Consider the following 17,518-nt stretch of genomic DNA (forward strand, 5'->3'; position numbering starts at 1 on the left):
ATCACTTTTTAACATGAAAAGAAACCAGTTTAGGCACCTAAGCAGCAATCGAATTTTCAGACGATAATTTTTCATACCTCTCAGTGATTTCCCATGGAACAGCAGCTACTGCTAGTTAGCAATTTTAGAAGTCAGACAATTTAATGAAGTGTCTACATGTAGTTTATAGGCCTAATTTTAATTTAGAAAGTTTTGGCCTTAGTTTCTCTGTGTCTTAGTCTTCCCATCTATAATACGGGAATAATATGTGCCTCACAGGCTTTTTGTGAGGTCTGAATTGTTAATGTTTGTAAAATGCTTAGGAAATAGGAAGCACATCTAAACTACTACAGACTGCAATATAAATGTGTATTCATATATTACATATAGAGTAGATACACACACTCGCTTACACACAGTATACATATATATATACGCATACTTACCTATATGAAGTTGGTATTCATAACCCTGCTTAAATTGCAGTTAGAGCACCATCATTTAAAAAATTAGGACTGTTGACTACTCAACTAAATGATTAGTGGACAGATCTCTTCTGGAAACAGTTTAGAGCACAGTAATGTGAGAATATCTGGATGGCACTTTTGATTTGTACAGCTGTATCCTCCTCAAAATCCAGTAAAGAATGTTATTTTTCTAGGCTGGGCTTTTGTTATAAACTAAAATATTCAGAAGGCAAGAGATACAATCCAAATGTGTTTTTTTTTCTTTTCTTTTTTTTTGGCATTTGTTAATTCTGAATGTATTTTTAACAAAAGTGATTTTTTTGACTTACTAGTGTAATTTGCATTTTAAAAAAAATAAATGGAAAAAATATAGGTTTCCAAGCTATTCATGGCCCCCTGCTGCTATTCACAACTTACGGGAAACTTAGAATTACTGTTACCAGCTGAGCAACAATGCAGGATAAATAATCCTATTACATTTACATGATGACAATCCTGATCTGTGCAGTGCATGGATGTGACAGCACTGAATAGAAATTGCCAGGTCATGACACCATTTTAACACTGTCATATGTAGCAGGTATTTTCATTATCACTGACACTAAAAGGTTTCCTTTACAAGGTTGACTGCAACAGACTCTTCACTTAGGAAGCAGGGCTGGTTTTGTGCACTCATCAGGAATTTTAAGCCTATGATAGGTATACAGTGGCCAACAGTGTTAAGTATTACAAAAGTAATCCTTTTTAAGAAGGAGCTATGTAACATGGATATTTCCACTGCATTAATATTCTTTTATATGCCATTTATTGTCCCTACACTGAAATGAAGAAATATTGTGAAATGTTTATAGAGTTCACACATATATGCCTGAGGTCATTTAATAAAGGTGGAGCAGAACAGTATACATTTTGAGATAGTCGGTCATACTGTCTTAAGTCCTTAGAAAGAGAGTGTATTAATTAATGTCATTAGGATTTTTTAGGCCTTCATTATAGTGCAAGTGATACTTTTCAGTCAGGTAAGGAGAAAAGATTTGTGCTCCATTTGCTTAATTTAAGTTTGCAATACTGTACTGCTGCACAGAATTTTGGCAAAGCCTAGCACAGTATGTATTGATTCCTGGATGTCTCCAAATAAGAATGGCTATTAACTCAGTGTCTGAAGCTTTTGATCACTTGCACGCTTACCTTCTGTTTAAGCACATTGATAGTAGCCAGAGCAAAACTCCATACACCATGGACCCTTCCAGCCTGTAATATTTTCATTGCCAGTCCTCTGTTCTATTTTTAAATGCAAATGCTCAAAGGATGAGGATTTTTCCACAAAGATGGAAAGGCCCGTGAATAGTCTATGGGTAGGTATTGCTTGTCGACTGTCTACTGATGAGTAGCTGAGGTGAAATTGATGGACTTTTTTTCTAGCTAATCTGAATCTGGCTTCTTCCCAGCACTTGTGGATTGGTGACAGACACTAAAGGTAAACCAGGTTTTACTGAAGAACCAATGCATAGCAATACTGCAGGCAGTGCTCTGTCCACTTCTCCTTGGAGAAAGATGTAGGCAGTTGTTATGCTAATTGGTCTGCTCCAAACTATGTGCAATACTAAATGTAATTACCATGCATAAAAGAAAGTGCCCTTTAGACTGCAGTTACTCATTCATGTATAGAAGTGGTGCAGCACAGAATGAATCAGTAAAAGAGCTTTTCTTCCTGTAGTCACTAATATGCTTCATTCCCAGACATGGATTGGAAAAATCAGCTCTGTTTGATCTCGTGTTGTGAAAAGTTGCTCTGTTCAGATCTTCACCAAGAGAGGCAATTGCAGCTAGTTAGAGTTGTGACCTCTGCATAGCTGAGAAGAAAGATATTGTACCAAATGTGAAATTCTAAGTAGCATCATATATACATTTGTTGCACATCTCTCTCCATATGTACAAAAGAAGGGTCTTTTAAAATGAACTTTTCCTTTATCTCTCACAAATCAACTGAGACAGATAATGTCTTTCATAAGGGTCTTCCAAATTCTGCCAAGATCACTTCAGAGATTTTTTTTCTTCAGTCCAATAAAAGCACCATCTTTCCTGCTCTCTGTTGAGTAGAAGACTTAGCTCTTGGGACTTCCAAATGCCTTGGGATTATTATTTTGGATAGATAGGATCACTGTGAAACCTAAGAATTAAAAAAACTAATATTTGCGGTCATCTCTGATTCAAAATTAATTCTTCTGTACAAAAGCCATACTTTTGCATCCACCAGTGGAAAAGGGTCTTTGCTGCCACCTGTTACCTAATCACTTTCCTAGCTTTGCCATTGTCCTGCTGGGAAACAGGCTATGGGGAGCTAAATATGAAGCAGCATGTTCATATTCAGCATTTGCTCTTCAAGAGTCTCCAGTTCTGCCACACAGAGTGCTATTTCATACGTATTTAATTTATTTCTCCCTGTCACCATCTTCTTGTCCTATTATCACTCTCCCCATCTTCCTGAACACAATCCCAAATACTCTCCCAAAATTACATACTTCTGTTTGGAACATCCATTGTTTCCAACTGTTTACATAATGATGGTGATGACAGTCATGGAGGACAGTATCACTGTGGATATCTGCAAAATGACAAGATGAGGAAGCACAAAGGTCCCAGATGCAGGGAGACACTTAACAGAAGGGTAAAGGGTGGCAGCATTACAGAAGCTATGAGGTACAGTGAGTCCTGGTAGGAATCATTTTTACATGTGCAATTACATTTGCCAAAGCTATAGTTCATTGAGCACATAGACAGTCATAAATATCCAGAGCTACAAAAGGCACAGGTGAAACGGAAGAAAATTCTTAGGAAATGTGTTTGTCAACATGTTGACTGGATTAGATTCACATTTCAATCTCTTGAAATTTGTCTCAGGGTTGTTTTTTCCCTCTTGCGAACATTTGGATGGTTGGTTTCTGTGCACGCAGGTGAATGTTTGTTCCTAGGAGAGCATGTACGTATGTGCAATTGAATTCATTTACATGGGATTCTCAGTATCCATGCATCTATGTGCTTTTGCGTAAATGTTGGCTCAGTTCACTCTGTCACACATATTTACACACAAACATATCTGTCATGTGAGTGTATTTTATGGTGGGAATACAAAACCACCTACAGTTTCCCCCTCTTTCTACATAGCTTTTCCTATCCCTCCTCTCAAGAGATGCAAAGTCTCAAGTATTTATTTTTTAGATGGGCATTCAGTATACAAAAATTATAATTTCTGATAGTTACTGGATGTACAAGCATGGTGCAATCTATGAACACAGTAAATAAGACAGTCCTTTCTGCAAAGAGTTTATGTTTTAAATAAAGTAAGCAAATGAGAACATTTTAATTTATAAAAAAAAAAAGAAAAAGAAAAAAATATGATCTCAGTGTCTCACTCTGCTGTTAAATTTGTTAAATTTTAATTAATAAAAAAAGTGGGTGCCAAAAAATTTCAGAAAAAGAAGAGCAGGGAAATGAGAACTTGGAGTATGGTTATGAGGTGATATGATTAGTTTAAGCATGTACATATGAGACTTGGGTAAAAAAATAAGCCAATTATATCTTGCTAGATTATCCAATTAATTTATGATAGCTCCACATAGTTATGTATTATATTATAGCCTACATCTTAAAAGCATTTAAAACAGTAGCTTTGGAAGAAGAACAGCATCAAAGGGACTGCATATTGATGCAATCACAAAAGGTTGATGGATTGATTCAATTAATCAGTGAGTCATTTCTGAGAGTTCTGCAGGGATTTATTTACCAAATGCTTACATTGTTTATTTTGCTCTCTGGAGGGTTTGTGTACTATCATTTTTCTTCATTATTCTTCTTGTTTCATTCATCAATTTCTGACAAATGTTTTCATGCCGATATGGCATGTTAGGCATGTAAATTGTCCATATTTACTGATTTAAAGCAGTACACTCCAAACTTCAAGTAGCTGAGAACTTCTGTTTATTTCCCTCAGGTCCTGAGAAATACTAGCCATCTATAATTAGTATAAAGACACGTTTCCTATTTAATCTTTGCTTTCAATGTCTGCTCAACATGACAAGGATGTAAGGTCTTGTCTAGCATAACATGCAAGTACCTGCTTAAACTTTAGACACAAACTTACTATGAGAAAATATTTTGAGTGCTGTTAATACTAAATAGAATATCTGTTCCATGTTTGGTTTGTCCTTACATTTTGCAGTTCAAATCCAGGAAAACAATGCAAGAGGGTCAGCAGTTTCACTATCTTTTCCATAAGTTTAGATAACTTTTTTACAAGGGCATGTAGTGATAGGACAAGAGGGAATGGCTTTAAACTGAAAGAGGGCAGGTTTAGATTAGATATTAAGAATGAATTATTTCCTTTGAGGATGCTGAGACATTGGAACAGGTTGCCTAGAGAAGTGATGGATGCCCCATTCCTGGAAGTGTTAACGCCCAGATTGGATGGGGCTTTGAGCACCCTGGTCTAGTGGAAGGTGTCCCTGCCCATGGCAGGGAGGTTGGAACTAGAAGATCTTTAAGGTCTCTTCCAACCCAAAACATTCTATGATTCTATGATTTTCTATTTTAATATTGTCATAGTATGTGCTTCAAAGACAACACACAGAAATGGTCCAAATAGATCAAATTGGATTACAAAATAGTAGATATTGAGCACAACAAAGGTTTGTGAAGGATGAAGAACTGAAACCAAGAGGAAACCATTATTTGATAGAGTTGAGTCTCATTTGAACAAATATTTTTACTTTAAAATATCAGGAATACTGAACCTCTAAATAAAAATTTAAAAAATTATCATGTGTTATTGCATACATATATGCAATGTGGGTGTCATTTTCAGGCATCTTTGGCACTGGCAAAAATCTTACTTCACTTTTAGGTGAGTGGGAACAACTTGTCATGAAAAGTAAAAGATAAAAGATCACAGTCCTAGTGACAAGAGTCATGGCAGCCTGCATCATGTGACAGCCTTCCCCAGTGGATTTAGAAAACACCACCCTACCTATTAAACTGGAGGGTGTCAAAGGGATGGATGCAAAAATATGAAAGTACAACATTTAAAGACTGATGAAGATCTTAGCAGAATGAAATCATGGTACAACTCTGATTGCATACAAGAATGTTGTGATGCAAAGGTAGTGGTGGGAGACTGACAGAATGCAGGGTAAAATGTGAGAGAAAATTGTGTCAGCATGACTGAGGGGCTGAGCTGTATACCCCATACCCTGGGCTGACTGAAAGGAGTAACAGGCCCCGGACTTCATGAATGATGATGCTGTGCTGCTTCTTGTGACTACAAAGATGATCTGGCATCAAGAAAGGCAGCACATGTTCACATTTTGGGTGGTGGTAACACACAGGCAATGACTTCAGAGAGCCATATAAGATACAGCCAGCATTATTTTCCTCTATTCATTTTTCTCTGTTTATTGGGTTTGTTTTCTTCAGATATTTTTCCAATCTTGAAAATAGTTGCTAGAATTCTTGTTATTAGCTTTGTTTTTCTATCAACAATCACTATGCCCTTCTTTCTGTGAAATACAAAAATTACACACCCTAAAATAATATGAGCTATTGTCTTAGGTCCAACATTTTTAGTTCAGTCCCTTGGTCTGGATTATAACAGACAGATGGAGACAGATACTTCTTAATGATACCCAGTGACAGGACCAGAGACAATGGGCACACACTGAAACACAGGAGGTTCCCTCTGAATATCAGGAAAGACGTTCTTACTGTCAAAGTCACCAAGCACTGACACAGGTTGCCCAGAGAGGTCGTGGGTTCTCCATTCTTGGAGATAGTCAAACCTCAACTGGACGTGGTCCTGGGCAACCTGCAATAAGTGGTTGTTGAACTAAATAATCACCACATGCACTTTCCAGTCTCCAACCATTCTCTGATTCTGTTATTTGCTTCTTATTCAAGCTACAGTTTCTTGCCACTGGAAATATTTCGAGCATCTCAAGAGGATGCAAAAATCTTGTTTGTTGGGCTGAGGAAGTCTCAGAGTTAATCTTTGGAGTGAAAATAAGACTTTTATGTATTAAGATAGAAAAAAAACCTTTCGGAAAAAACATCTGTTTCTAAAATGTATTGGTTATTATTTTTCCCTTCTTTGAGTCCCATGTAGTTGGCTACCTGGGTAAAGTCCCAGCTCCAGTTAAAATCAGTGGGAATTTTGCTGTTTGTTTCAATAAGATTTCAAGATCTCAGACTTTGCAATTAAAATGCTTGAATATTTTCTTTACTTGAAAAACAAAAAATCACAACCATTATCCTCAATAATTTTTAAATACTCGACAAAAAATTTAGATTTTTTTTTTTATCCTATCATGCTCAACATTTGTGAAATGCATGGTCTGGTGATATAAAATTTTATCTGTACTCATTTATGTTGACCCACATGATTTGCTCATTGCCAAACGTGTGCCACTAAAATCTTTCTATCATTCCCACTCTTCTGTGTATTTCATTTCATGTGAATGAATATCACTCCAGGGGATTAGCACCCTAGGAGTTTCTCTGCAAAACATGAATATTAAGGAGAAATCAAAAGACATTTGCATAGCTATTTGGCCAATGTGACAGTAGGAATCTGCTACATGACCTCTTTTCCCTTTATGTATAAATGTTAAATATCAGTTGTAACCCAGAGTTCTCAGTGTAAGCAATTCACATCCTTCTAGCTTCTTGCACAATTTCACAGAGCTCTTCAGACTTGATAAGATTTCCATTGAGCAAACTAATTCAGCACCAGGGAAATTTTTGCACATAAACAGAAAGATAAAGCACAACCTCAAAAGACAGGTTAATAGTATCCAGAGCGTCTGGAAATCCAATACTTTTGCCAAAGGCATTACTCAGTCTGGAGTTTCTCCTGTGCAAAAATACTTCTTATTCATTAATTCACAGCCTGAAATGTAGTTCCAATAAAACTCTGTCCAAGTGAGACTCCCACTCTGACAGCATACACAACCTCATATTCTTCCCTGTAAAAGGAAATACATGACAAACTAGCATTGCTCCTTCAGTCCTGTCTCCTTGAGCTTGTACTTCTCACACCTGAACACTTGCGACTGCTGCCCCATGACAGTCTCAGTTCTCATGGGTGTGTGGAGTTATTAAACTGAACCACTGGTGAGTACCAGTGAAAATTAAATAGGGTCTCTTCATCCCTAGTGACAAAGCATCCAGTGTGTCAGTGGTGCTGTGCCACCTGAGCAGGGACAGGTCTAGGCACAAATGGAGAAGAGAAGTCTTTAAAGCAGGGGGAGCCAGGAAGGGCAGCAACATCTACATCCCTGCTCCCTGTGCCTGCCAGAGCCACCGACAACCCCGCACCGTGCTCTGGATCCATCACCAGCAGTACCCATAGGCGACCAGTGAGGTCACATCCTTCTGGCACCAGAAGGAAGAGAAAGTCTGGATCTGTAGAAATCACTTCCCAAGTCTCTATTTTAACTCAGATCATGACCTTCTTGTAGGAGAAGCAGTCAGACTCCTGTCTGGCTACAGTTTTTTACATTTGAGGCGGCAAAGCCCTGCCTTGCTTCACTTTGCACTTACTAAAGAGTAAGTTCAATCAGAGGAGACAGTTTTGGCAAGCAGGGACAACACTCCAAAACATTCGCATTAGGAAAGCTATAGCTCAGGTGCACTTCCAAAAAATAAACTTTAGGTGAAAAAAGATAAGTCATTGTTTGAACATTTTCAAGCCTCCTTTCTGGATGTGAAGACACCTTGAGTCATATGCATAATTATTTAGTGTTATTACTTTTATTAGTACTTATTGATGTAATTACTTGCTTTATTTATTATTTTGTAATTCCTCATATCAGTGGGGAACATTTTACATTTAGAAGTACATATTACATTTAGAAAAACCAAAGGAAATAGCAGGAAAAATTGACATAAAAGTGTTCTACAACACCAGAGTACTGTTGTGTTAACCATCAGGATTAATCTTAAAAGCTCATACTTACAGACCGCTTATACTGAAAAAAAAAGCTTCTCAGTCCTGGAAGTCATACAAATTATGGTCAGAAGATCTGTTTATCTCAGGTTGATAAATTATGTTTAACTGGGTTGACAGGTCACTGCCCCCGATCATCTCCCTGTCCTACCATCTTTTCTGTTTCTTGCGCTCTTAGGAGTCCCAAGCTTGTAAAACGGAAGTTCATCATTCAGTTTTTCCCCTGAATGATTCCTTTTCTGCACTTTACTTTTCATCTGTATTGCCCATAACAGAATCTTGAGAGAAAAACCAGGCAGATTCCTAAAAGGACCTGTAGACATGTATAACAACAGATTTCTAGACGGGCCTGCTGACATGTATAATGAGGACTTTCTGGGGAAGTATGGATGGTGAAGGGCCCCTCAGACTGGGCCTTCTCTGATTTTATGGGGCTATTTTCAGTTGTCAAGAACCAGACTCAGCAGCCCGAGCCATTCCTTTTGGCACCTTATTTCTGTGGTGTCTGTGAGGAGTGTTAACCTCAAATCAGACCCCCAGTTTCACTGAAGGCAGCAGATCTTAATTTCTTCTTGGGTATTTAGCTTCTTAGGCCTTTTTGAAAGGTCCACTAATGTTTATTTTCATTTTCAAATTCCTCTGAAAAGGAACAAAATGACTTTTGAAAATCAGTCATCAGACCGTGTGAAAAGATACACTTCGCTCATCAGGCTAAATAAATTCAGTCATTTGATTCACCCCTTGGGATTCAGCTCTCCACATGTATTACACTCTGCTAATTTCCCTGCGATTTTTCACAGCTTGTATGAAGAGAGAAATAGAAACTTCATCCAGATCTACTCTGATACTGTTTGAGTTCCTGATATGGATGCATGTCAGTAATATCAAAAATAGCTGATCTGCAACAGCCCACGCTATGTGACAGTTTGTACAATAATTTTTTACCCTCAAACTCCATCACTTCAGAATCCCTTCCTCTCCCATCTGTCCTAAACAAGTAGGAGAGGCTTTTTGCTAGAAAATGTATTTTTTTTAAGTACCTCTCTGGAGGAGAGCATAACAACTCTGCCTTAAGAAAAATGTTGTTAGCCCTTCCAGTGTGTCAGAATGGAAGCTGCTACTAATTATAACTAAGATCCTGTCAGTTATCTGAATTCACTGGCAATTCTCATAAGATCCTGAAGTGAGTAAACACATTAACATCAATGTGCCAGCAGCAAACCACCCTAATTCCCTTCCCGGCTCTCTAAAAACCTGCTGCAGGTTGCAACAGCCACAGCTTTGTGCTGCAGCCCATGGAACACCTGGGGCCACTGCAGGTGGCCTGATCCAGGATAGCAGCTGTCTCCAAACAGGCACATCCATAACAGGTGAGCAGTGCAATAGCTGATGATCTTCTTGACATATCTGGAGCATACTGCAAATTTGGACAAGAGTGAGGAGAATCTGTCATTCAGGCTCCTTTATCTGAGGAGCTAAAGAGGGAAAACCCCCCTAAGTAAAACAGGGCGTGCGTTAAAATGTGGCACCAGCCTCCCTGTGGTTTTGGGTATAGTGGGATATGCCATGCTCTTTTTTGAAACCAAAAAGACAGAATTTTTTCTGTTGAGACCCAAGGTACAGTTAATGTTTCCACAGAGCCAAGTCTTCCCCAGGGACCATTCCTTCAAGCTTGTGCACACAGGATGTGTGTGTAAACCAGAAAGGACTGCTTCTCGTGAAATAATAACTGTCTTCATTACCCAGGACCTCCTCATACCTCTCTGGAAGTGTGAATAGGCCTTCATGGGACTGAAGTAATAACAGGAGTGAGTGTAAAACACGCTCATCTGAAGGCTCCTGCACTGGCTAAAGGAACACAAAGGGTGCTTAGGGAAAACAAGAACCTGGTCCAATGCTCATCAGGAAGGGAGGTTAAGTACCCTTCTTCAAAGCTTTTTATTATTATTCATAAATAACAACAGGTGCACTAGCTGATTTCTTTTTTCCAAAATACACATATAGCAACGCCTATTTGGAGAGAGTCTGAGACATGGTATTTTTCAAGCCAAACATGACTGTGGAACCACACTCCTAGGTGACAGAGCACAGCAGGTCCCTTACCCTTGCTTGAATTTGATACAATTCACATTCCCACACAGACAGCAAGAGAATTAAAGGAGAGTGGGAAGAACAGCAAAGATTAACAGACGTTGAAGAATGCAGTATATTCAGTAAAAGCTTAATGAGATAATCCCATGGTAACCGTCAGGCTTTGGCTTTTGTGTGCAGCTATCTGCAGAAATGCTACCGGCACGTGTGTGGTTTGCTGCTGACACTTTTTGTTAAAGAGGGAAAAATCTGTTTGAGGGTCTGGATTATGTACAGGTTTGGCTAGGGGAATGGCATGTGCATGTTATGTGTATTCTGGTATCAAAAGAAGGGTTTCAAGGTATGTGGTAGTATGTACAGCAGCCATAGTATGGTATGGGCAGTTAAAATGGAAGACAGTGAATTTAAACCGCTTTTACGACAAAAGGATTATTTTTTTTTCTTACACAAAAAAGCTTTGACAACTTTTGTAGAATTGAAATTTAAATAAGTTAATTCAGAATCCTTCAACATTTTTTTACTGCATATACAGTATTTTATTTTTTCAAGTAGCAGGTGTCATCTACTATCAGGTACCAGGTCATTTAATAGCTGTCTGGGCTAAGAACCCAGAGTCTTTTCTCTATTTTTCTCACCTTGAACATCCGAACTTCACCTTAACTTCCATCCAGACTAGTATCAAGCTTTGGTCTTAACTGCTCCAAATAGAATGGAAATCAACAGTATTGCATAGGAACAAATTATCAAACCATGCAACGACAGGTTCAGAAAAAAGGTCTTCCAGTTTCCCTTGGTTGTGACAGCTGACAGTGTCACCATCCTTCCTACTGCAGCGGCTTCTGGGACAAGTGATCCAGGATCAGATTACCCTGAAATAAGTGTAACAGGGTTTCAAACTAATAAGGACTTAAAAATCTTCTGTTATTAGCAACTCAGGCTTGGCACACATTGACAATGACCAAGAAACACTATTTAGAGGTATCTTGCTTCTCTTGAAACAGTAGTGTTACAGAAACATAATGTCTTATATTACTGTAATACAACTATATTCTGTCACACTGCCACAAACATGAAATCTGCAGATGCCAGCCCTCACCTTGCTGTGGATGAATTCCAGCAGCACATATTAGGTGGGGAGTTGGAGTCTTACTGCAGAACCTGGGAGTTTGGGGCACTCAGTCACTGAGGAATTTGCTGTCTTTACACATCCATGATGGAGTTACAGGTCTGAGTCACACCAGTGAGCCATGTTATCAGTCAGTATTTAGGTGTCAGAGTCAGTACAATGCTCAGCTTCCAGGCCATTTCTGCCTTGCCCTGCTGCTTGCACCCTGTGTGTTGCTGATATTTCTAGCCACCAACTTGGTAGCCCTTGTTACCAGTTCTTATTGTTTAGTAACAAAGTGCCCTAGATACAACCGGCATCTTCCAGGGACCTTTCACAACCTGAAAGGAAAATGTTTAATATTTATCAGGCCAGCCTAAAATAGCTTCTGAAATGGAAGAAAACTTCAAAGTTAAAGAAGAGATATTTACTCTAGAAAAGGTAGCAAAAAAAAGTCAGGGAATTATTTATTGGCTTTGAGAATGAGTAAAAAGAAATTAAATGGCAGCACACCTAAAAATTGCTTCATGTGCTGACTCGGTCTTGTGCGGTGTTGTCTGATTTGCTCAGGTGGCAAAGCTAACATGACAGTTTCACACTCATCAGAATTAGGGCCTAATTCCTTAGACAGATCACCTCTCTTGGGTGTTGTCTTTCCAAATAAGATCATAAGCTGATGTTAAAAATCTGCTGCTGTATCTTCTTACTCTCAAAGAATCCCTTGGACTGGAAATGCATCACTCCTTCATCCCATCACTTGCATTTTGGTACCTAATTTAAAATCATGATACTGGCTCTGAAGTTTCTTGTCAATGACATGCTGTTTGTCACAATGTCAACCTCTGATATGTAAAGGGATTCCAGACATCAAATGAGAAACAGCCCTGGGCAACCTGCTCAATATCCCTGCTCAGTCGTGGGTTGGAGTAGGCTGTTTCCAGAGGTGCCTTCCTACCTCAGCCATTCTGTGATTCAGGCAAATGTGTCTTCTCCCTGGGAAGCAGCAGGCATCCTTGTCAGCCAGTGAACAGAACTTTTCATATAAGACAAGCATAGCCCTTCTTACAAACTCAGCATCTATATACTTCTCTGTTACATAAGTTTTAGTATAAAAAATTGAAAAACATGCTGTGCTAGAATCACTTCTTCTAGAAGACTTAAATCAGAATGTAGCTCAGTACATGCCTTGAATGTTCAAATGGTGATGGGAAACAATTCAAGATCTAAGACAGTCTGGGATAGACAGTACCTAAATGCTGCCTGTGAGATTTGGAAGACCTTATGACAGTGTGTTGCTAGATCTTGAGCTCCTGTGTAGGTCGAATTCTCCTAGATGCCCTGAGGAAGTGGTTGGTGCTGTTTTATTTCTTTCTTATGAAGGGTATCAGAAGTTCTTAAAAAGCTAAACAAGGAAGGAAAGTACTAGAAAGGAGATGTGGGCATGATAGAGAAAGATACCTAAAGAGTGAAGGAGTTTTAGGTCAGGTGGAGACACAGGAGAGTATATTTCCTACCAAGAGAAACTCTGGTCAGTTTTTACGAGATCAAACCATGAGTTAATTCCCTCATTGCTTTCCCAGACACAACTTTCATTTGACTTCATGTGACAGCAAAGTTCACTCCTTCCATGGGGAACACAAGCCCAGGTATGGGACATTGCATTTAGGAAGCTTGTTGTGTAGAGTAAATGAAGTAAATGAGTAAATAAGTAAATACACTTTTGGAGTCTCTAAGCAAAAGCTCTGCATACATGTTTTCATAGGGAAGATGAAGCTCAGGGAAACCACAAAGTCTGAATCAGGGTTAGGATGCTGTAAAAGTCCCCTGACTTTTAAGTTTGGATTTTCTCCCGCATCCGTATCAAGGTCTGTTCTGCGCATTCTTATACACTGCCATTAGGTCAGCCAAGGAGTGTGTTGGCTGTGATCTGTGTTGCTTGTTTTCTTCCAGAGGTAGATGGCTTGATGGGAAGGCCCCGACAAATATCACAGGGCTTGTGTGGTCACCACCTGCCATACTCATACTGATACAAGTAGCTCCTAAGTATCTGTAATTTCACCCAGAGAGGAACCCCTCTTTTGACTCGCAAACACGCAGGCCATGGTGTTCAGTTTTCTCACTGGAATGGCACTGGCCCTTATAATTTGCCTTATAACTTGCCTCTTTCGGAGGCAATTTCGTATACTAGCACTTTTATCATGAATGGTATTTCTACTTTTTTTCCCTCTGTTCATTCATCTGTTTTATTTCACCATGGAGACAGGTTTTGGAAAGAAAAACATAGTCTTGTCACAGGGGTTACAGCTCTGCACTTTCTTCTTGCCTTTAGAGATGAAATGTTTGACTCCAGAGGTGTGTTTTAGTAGCTTAATAAACAAATAGGTAGCACTCTTGACCACCTTGAACAGAATCAGAATCTGCGTGTTCAGCTGTGTGTGCTTCAGCCAGCTCCAGGGACAGTGAGCAGTGCTGGTGGTTGGCTCTACCCTTGGTGGTTGGTTCGTCTGTGTGTGCCCACACGTAAATGAAAAGTTACTGCTTTGAAGTTTTTAAAATATGCCCTGTGGTTCACTGTGTGAAGTAAGGTCATTATTGCTTCTTTAGCTTGTGAACATCACTTTTGTGTCACCCAGTCCAGAGATCATCAGTGCACTGTCTGTTGGAGCTACCTCAAACATATTTTTGTAATAGTAATCTAGCATCAGGTTAAGGATATCCTCTAGATCAGTTATCCATTGCTCCTGGGCTCTCTAAAGTACATCATCTGTTAGTATAAGAGCCTCTGCTTCTGTCTCTAGCAGTTTCCATGATGGGAGTATCTATTAACTGACTAATGCAGATAAATGTATTCAAATATTTCAGATGTATACACATTTTATTGCCATACGAAAAAAAAAGATATAAATCATCAGCATGTCCTAACCATGCCCTGTCTTTCGCACACATTTGGCACTGGTGAAGTATGTTTGATCTTCAGACTTCCATAATATCACTGTCAGATCCATAAATCTTTGCAAATGCCTCGAAGGACTTTTCTTCAGTGTCACTGCTTTCTTTCCATTAATTTTCCAGGTTAGCTTTGTATTTTCAGACTCTTGAGGTCCTGATAGGATAGGAGAACTTGGTTTTGGGCAAGTCATCCTGACCAATTCTTTTAAAAAATTCATCATATTAATGCTCCTTACTTCAGAATTTCTGTGCCTTTTTTTGCAGACACCAGCTCACGTTGCTACAGGAATTTCTCTTCTGGGCTTGTATTTCACTTTGAAGTCATGCCTTTGTAGGTTTATGATCATGTGTGAATTTGAGATGGTGCAGAAGCTTAAGATTTGTCAGGAATATCCCCTAAGGTTTGTTATCTATTTCAGCTATACTGCACAGTATGTACTGACATCCAGTGACAGTGGTAAATTCTTTCCTGTCTGAGTATAATTTTCCTGTGATAGCTCTACACTTTCAATTCTTATGCCCCCAAAGTGTCTCCTGCAAAATACTTCTTTGTCCACTATTTACAGCTTATCTACCTTTTCAGCATTGTGACCTGAATGTCTAGGAACATACCCTGGTACACATACAGTGACTTTGTTGTTGACATTTTTTGTGGTTTAAAAATTTTACACTCCCTGTGTTCTCAAAGTTTCCATCAGATTTTTCCAATAAGATGTTCTTTTTATTTGGGCTTGATAACAATGATATGTATTAATCTATTAATAGATCAACCATCTAGTTTATTATGGATTCTCATTTTTCCACCAAGAAGTTGGAGATTTGAAAATGCTTTATTGTTTTCACTTTGTTTGAACAGATCCAAGGGTATTTTTTTCTAATGTCTGACCGAAGTAACTCACACAGCACCTACTTTTATTTTGCTGTGATTCAGTTTTAGATGGCACTCCATCTTATGAGTAGTGCCATTAGGTGTTTCTTGAGTGTCCCTATATACTAGATTGTCAACAGCAAGAATTCCTATTCCATCTAATATTTCACTGTACTCTCTCTGGACTTGTGCAGATACTATGTGAACATAGGAGAAGTTATACTCTGGAAGAGTTGTCTTCTAGACAGACAAGTGAGGATACTTCAACTCCTCCTTCTGCCAGATTGTCCAATCTGACACGGTGGCCTAAAGCAGATTGTAATTGCTGAAGAGGGCCTGAAAGCAACGTCCTCTAGGCCAGGTAGACTGTAGCTGCGCTGCAGAGAGGAAGAAAAGACAAATGAGACATTTGCCCCAAGGATAAAGTCCTGTGTGGTCACGTAATCCAGCAGAAAAAGGGAGAAGACTGGTTGCTGCAAGGTAGCTCAGGCTCAGCAGAGACAGTCTCCTTAGTTTTGATACCTGATTTTGATTGCAGCTATAGAAGGCCCATACTCACTTATCTTACACTAGTGTTGGTAATCTCAACTGCTGAGGTTTCCCCCTTTTTCAGTTATGCTCAATCATATACTGCTACTGTCCCCTGTCATACTGCATTTAGAAGTACCTGAATCCTTGGATTCTGGGGTGCATCATGTATTCTTTAAACACACCGAGAAAAGCTTCCTCGATCTTTTCTGCTGGAAGACAAGTTCACAAGCATTCTCATAGATTATAAAATTGTTATCATGCTTCCTGAAGCTAAGACAAATATTCTTAGGACTTGCTCTGTTCTCGTAGCTATCGCACAGGCATCAAGATTTGTCCAAATGGTTACATCTAAATCTGCATTTCCCCAGTATGTCATGACATTATCAGCCTTGCTGATGTAAAATGTATGAACGTTGTGGCTTCAGTTTGACATTCTGAGCTGTTCTACCTATTTTGGCAGCGCAGTTCAGGTAACAAAACCATGTGGCATAAGTACATTTTCTCATACTGCACTGTAGCAAAAGTGAAAGTGGCTGCACTGTTGCTAAACTTTCTACCCCTGCTCTGCAAGGACCTGGACAGTATTTTTTTCTGCCTATGCTGTGCAGAAGTCTTTGCTCTTAGACACTTCATCAATATCCTTATCCAACAACACAGGCACAGTTTTCCTCCTCTATTTCCACCTTCCAGAAAAGGATGAGTCTGGGCTAGCAGATGTCCTGAAATCATAGACAAATGGTCACTGTCCACACACAGCATAGCTTAGTCTCTTCCTTAGAGCAAATCCAACACAACCAAAGTGCACTAAAACTGCTGGGCACATGATGTCTGACTAATCTGCACATGCACTGCAAGTACGAGCAACCAGTGCACATACAGCCGTGGCACAACACATACACAATGTGTCAGAAGTTTATATACATATGCATTTATGTGTCTCTTATCTGGGACTTTTGATCAAAGAAATGTGAGGCCTGTAGCCACCAGCAAATTTATTTGGTCTTAAAACACCAACTGTTTGGCAAGTAGCCCTGCTTGGGGCACTTTCCTTTGAATAACGTGGTCTAGCAGACACTATATGCTTCCTGTTATTGTGCTGGCCACATGCTTTCCTTCAACTGCTTTGCATATCTTGATGTTGCCTCAATATTTATTTTTTTTCCATTTATACATCTGTTTCTGGCTACACGGCTCTCCATCATGTATATGTCATGAATGATTCTTTTGACCCAGGAGCTCCTGGTTCTTTTCCTGTCTTTGTTCACACTCACTGTGTACTGCCCTGTCTGAAATTGCTCTCATTTTTCTCTTAGAGATGTATCATCTGACTACTGCAGATGTCACTTTGTTCCTTCTATGCATATTTTCCCATTTAAATTCATCCAATGCCCAAGAACCACTTGTATCTCTCTTTGTCTCTGTCTCTAAAATTGCTCCACGAGGTCCCTTTGCATCACCTTCAGATTATTTCCTTTCTATTTCCTATAGAAAACATCACCTTGCCTTTATCTGAGAAACAATTGGTCTCTTTT

The 17,518-nt window shown here is 39.2% G+C and overlaps 1 protein-coding gene across 1 annotated transcript in view; it reads right to left on the minus strand.

Moving 5' to 3' along the window:
- Positions 1 to 6,114: 6,114 nt before the first annotated feature.
- LOC108503470 (RNA-directed DNA polymerase from mobile element jockey-like) overlaps positions 6,115 to 17,518 on the minus strand; it is a 37,822-nt gene continuing 26,418 nt past the window's right edge. Inside the window, 1 exon segment of the mRNA XM_017827421.1 lies at positions 6,115 to 6,303. Within this exon segment, the coding sequence (XP_017682910.1) occupies positions 6,115 to 6,303 (189 nt within the window).

Source organism: Lepidothrix coronata, unplaced genomic scaffold (genome assembly GCF_001604755.1).
Source record: "Lepidothrix coronata isolate B3197 unplaced genomic scaffold, Lepidothrix_coronata-1.0 Scaffold5, whole genome shotgun sequence".
In the NCBI taxonomy this organism is placed as follows: domain Eukaryota; kingdom Metazoa; phylum Chordata; class Aves; order Passeriformes; family Pipridae; genus Lepidothrix; species Lepidothrix coronata.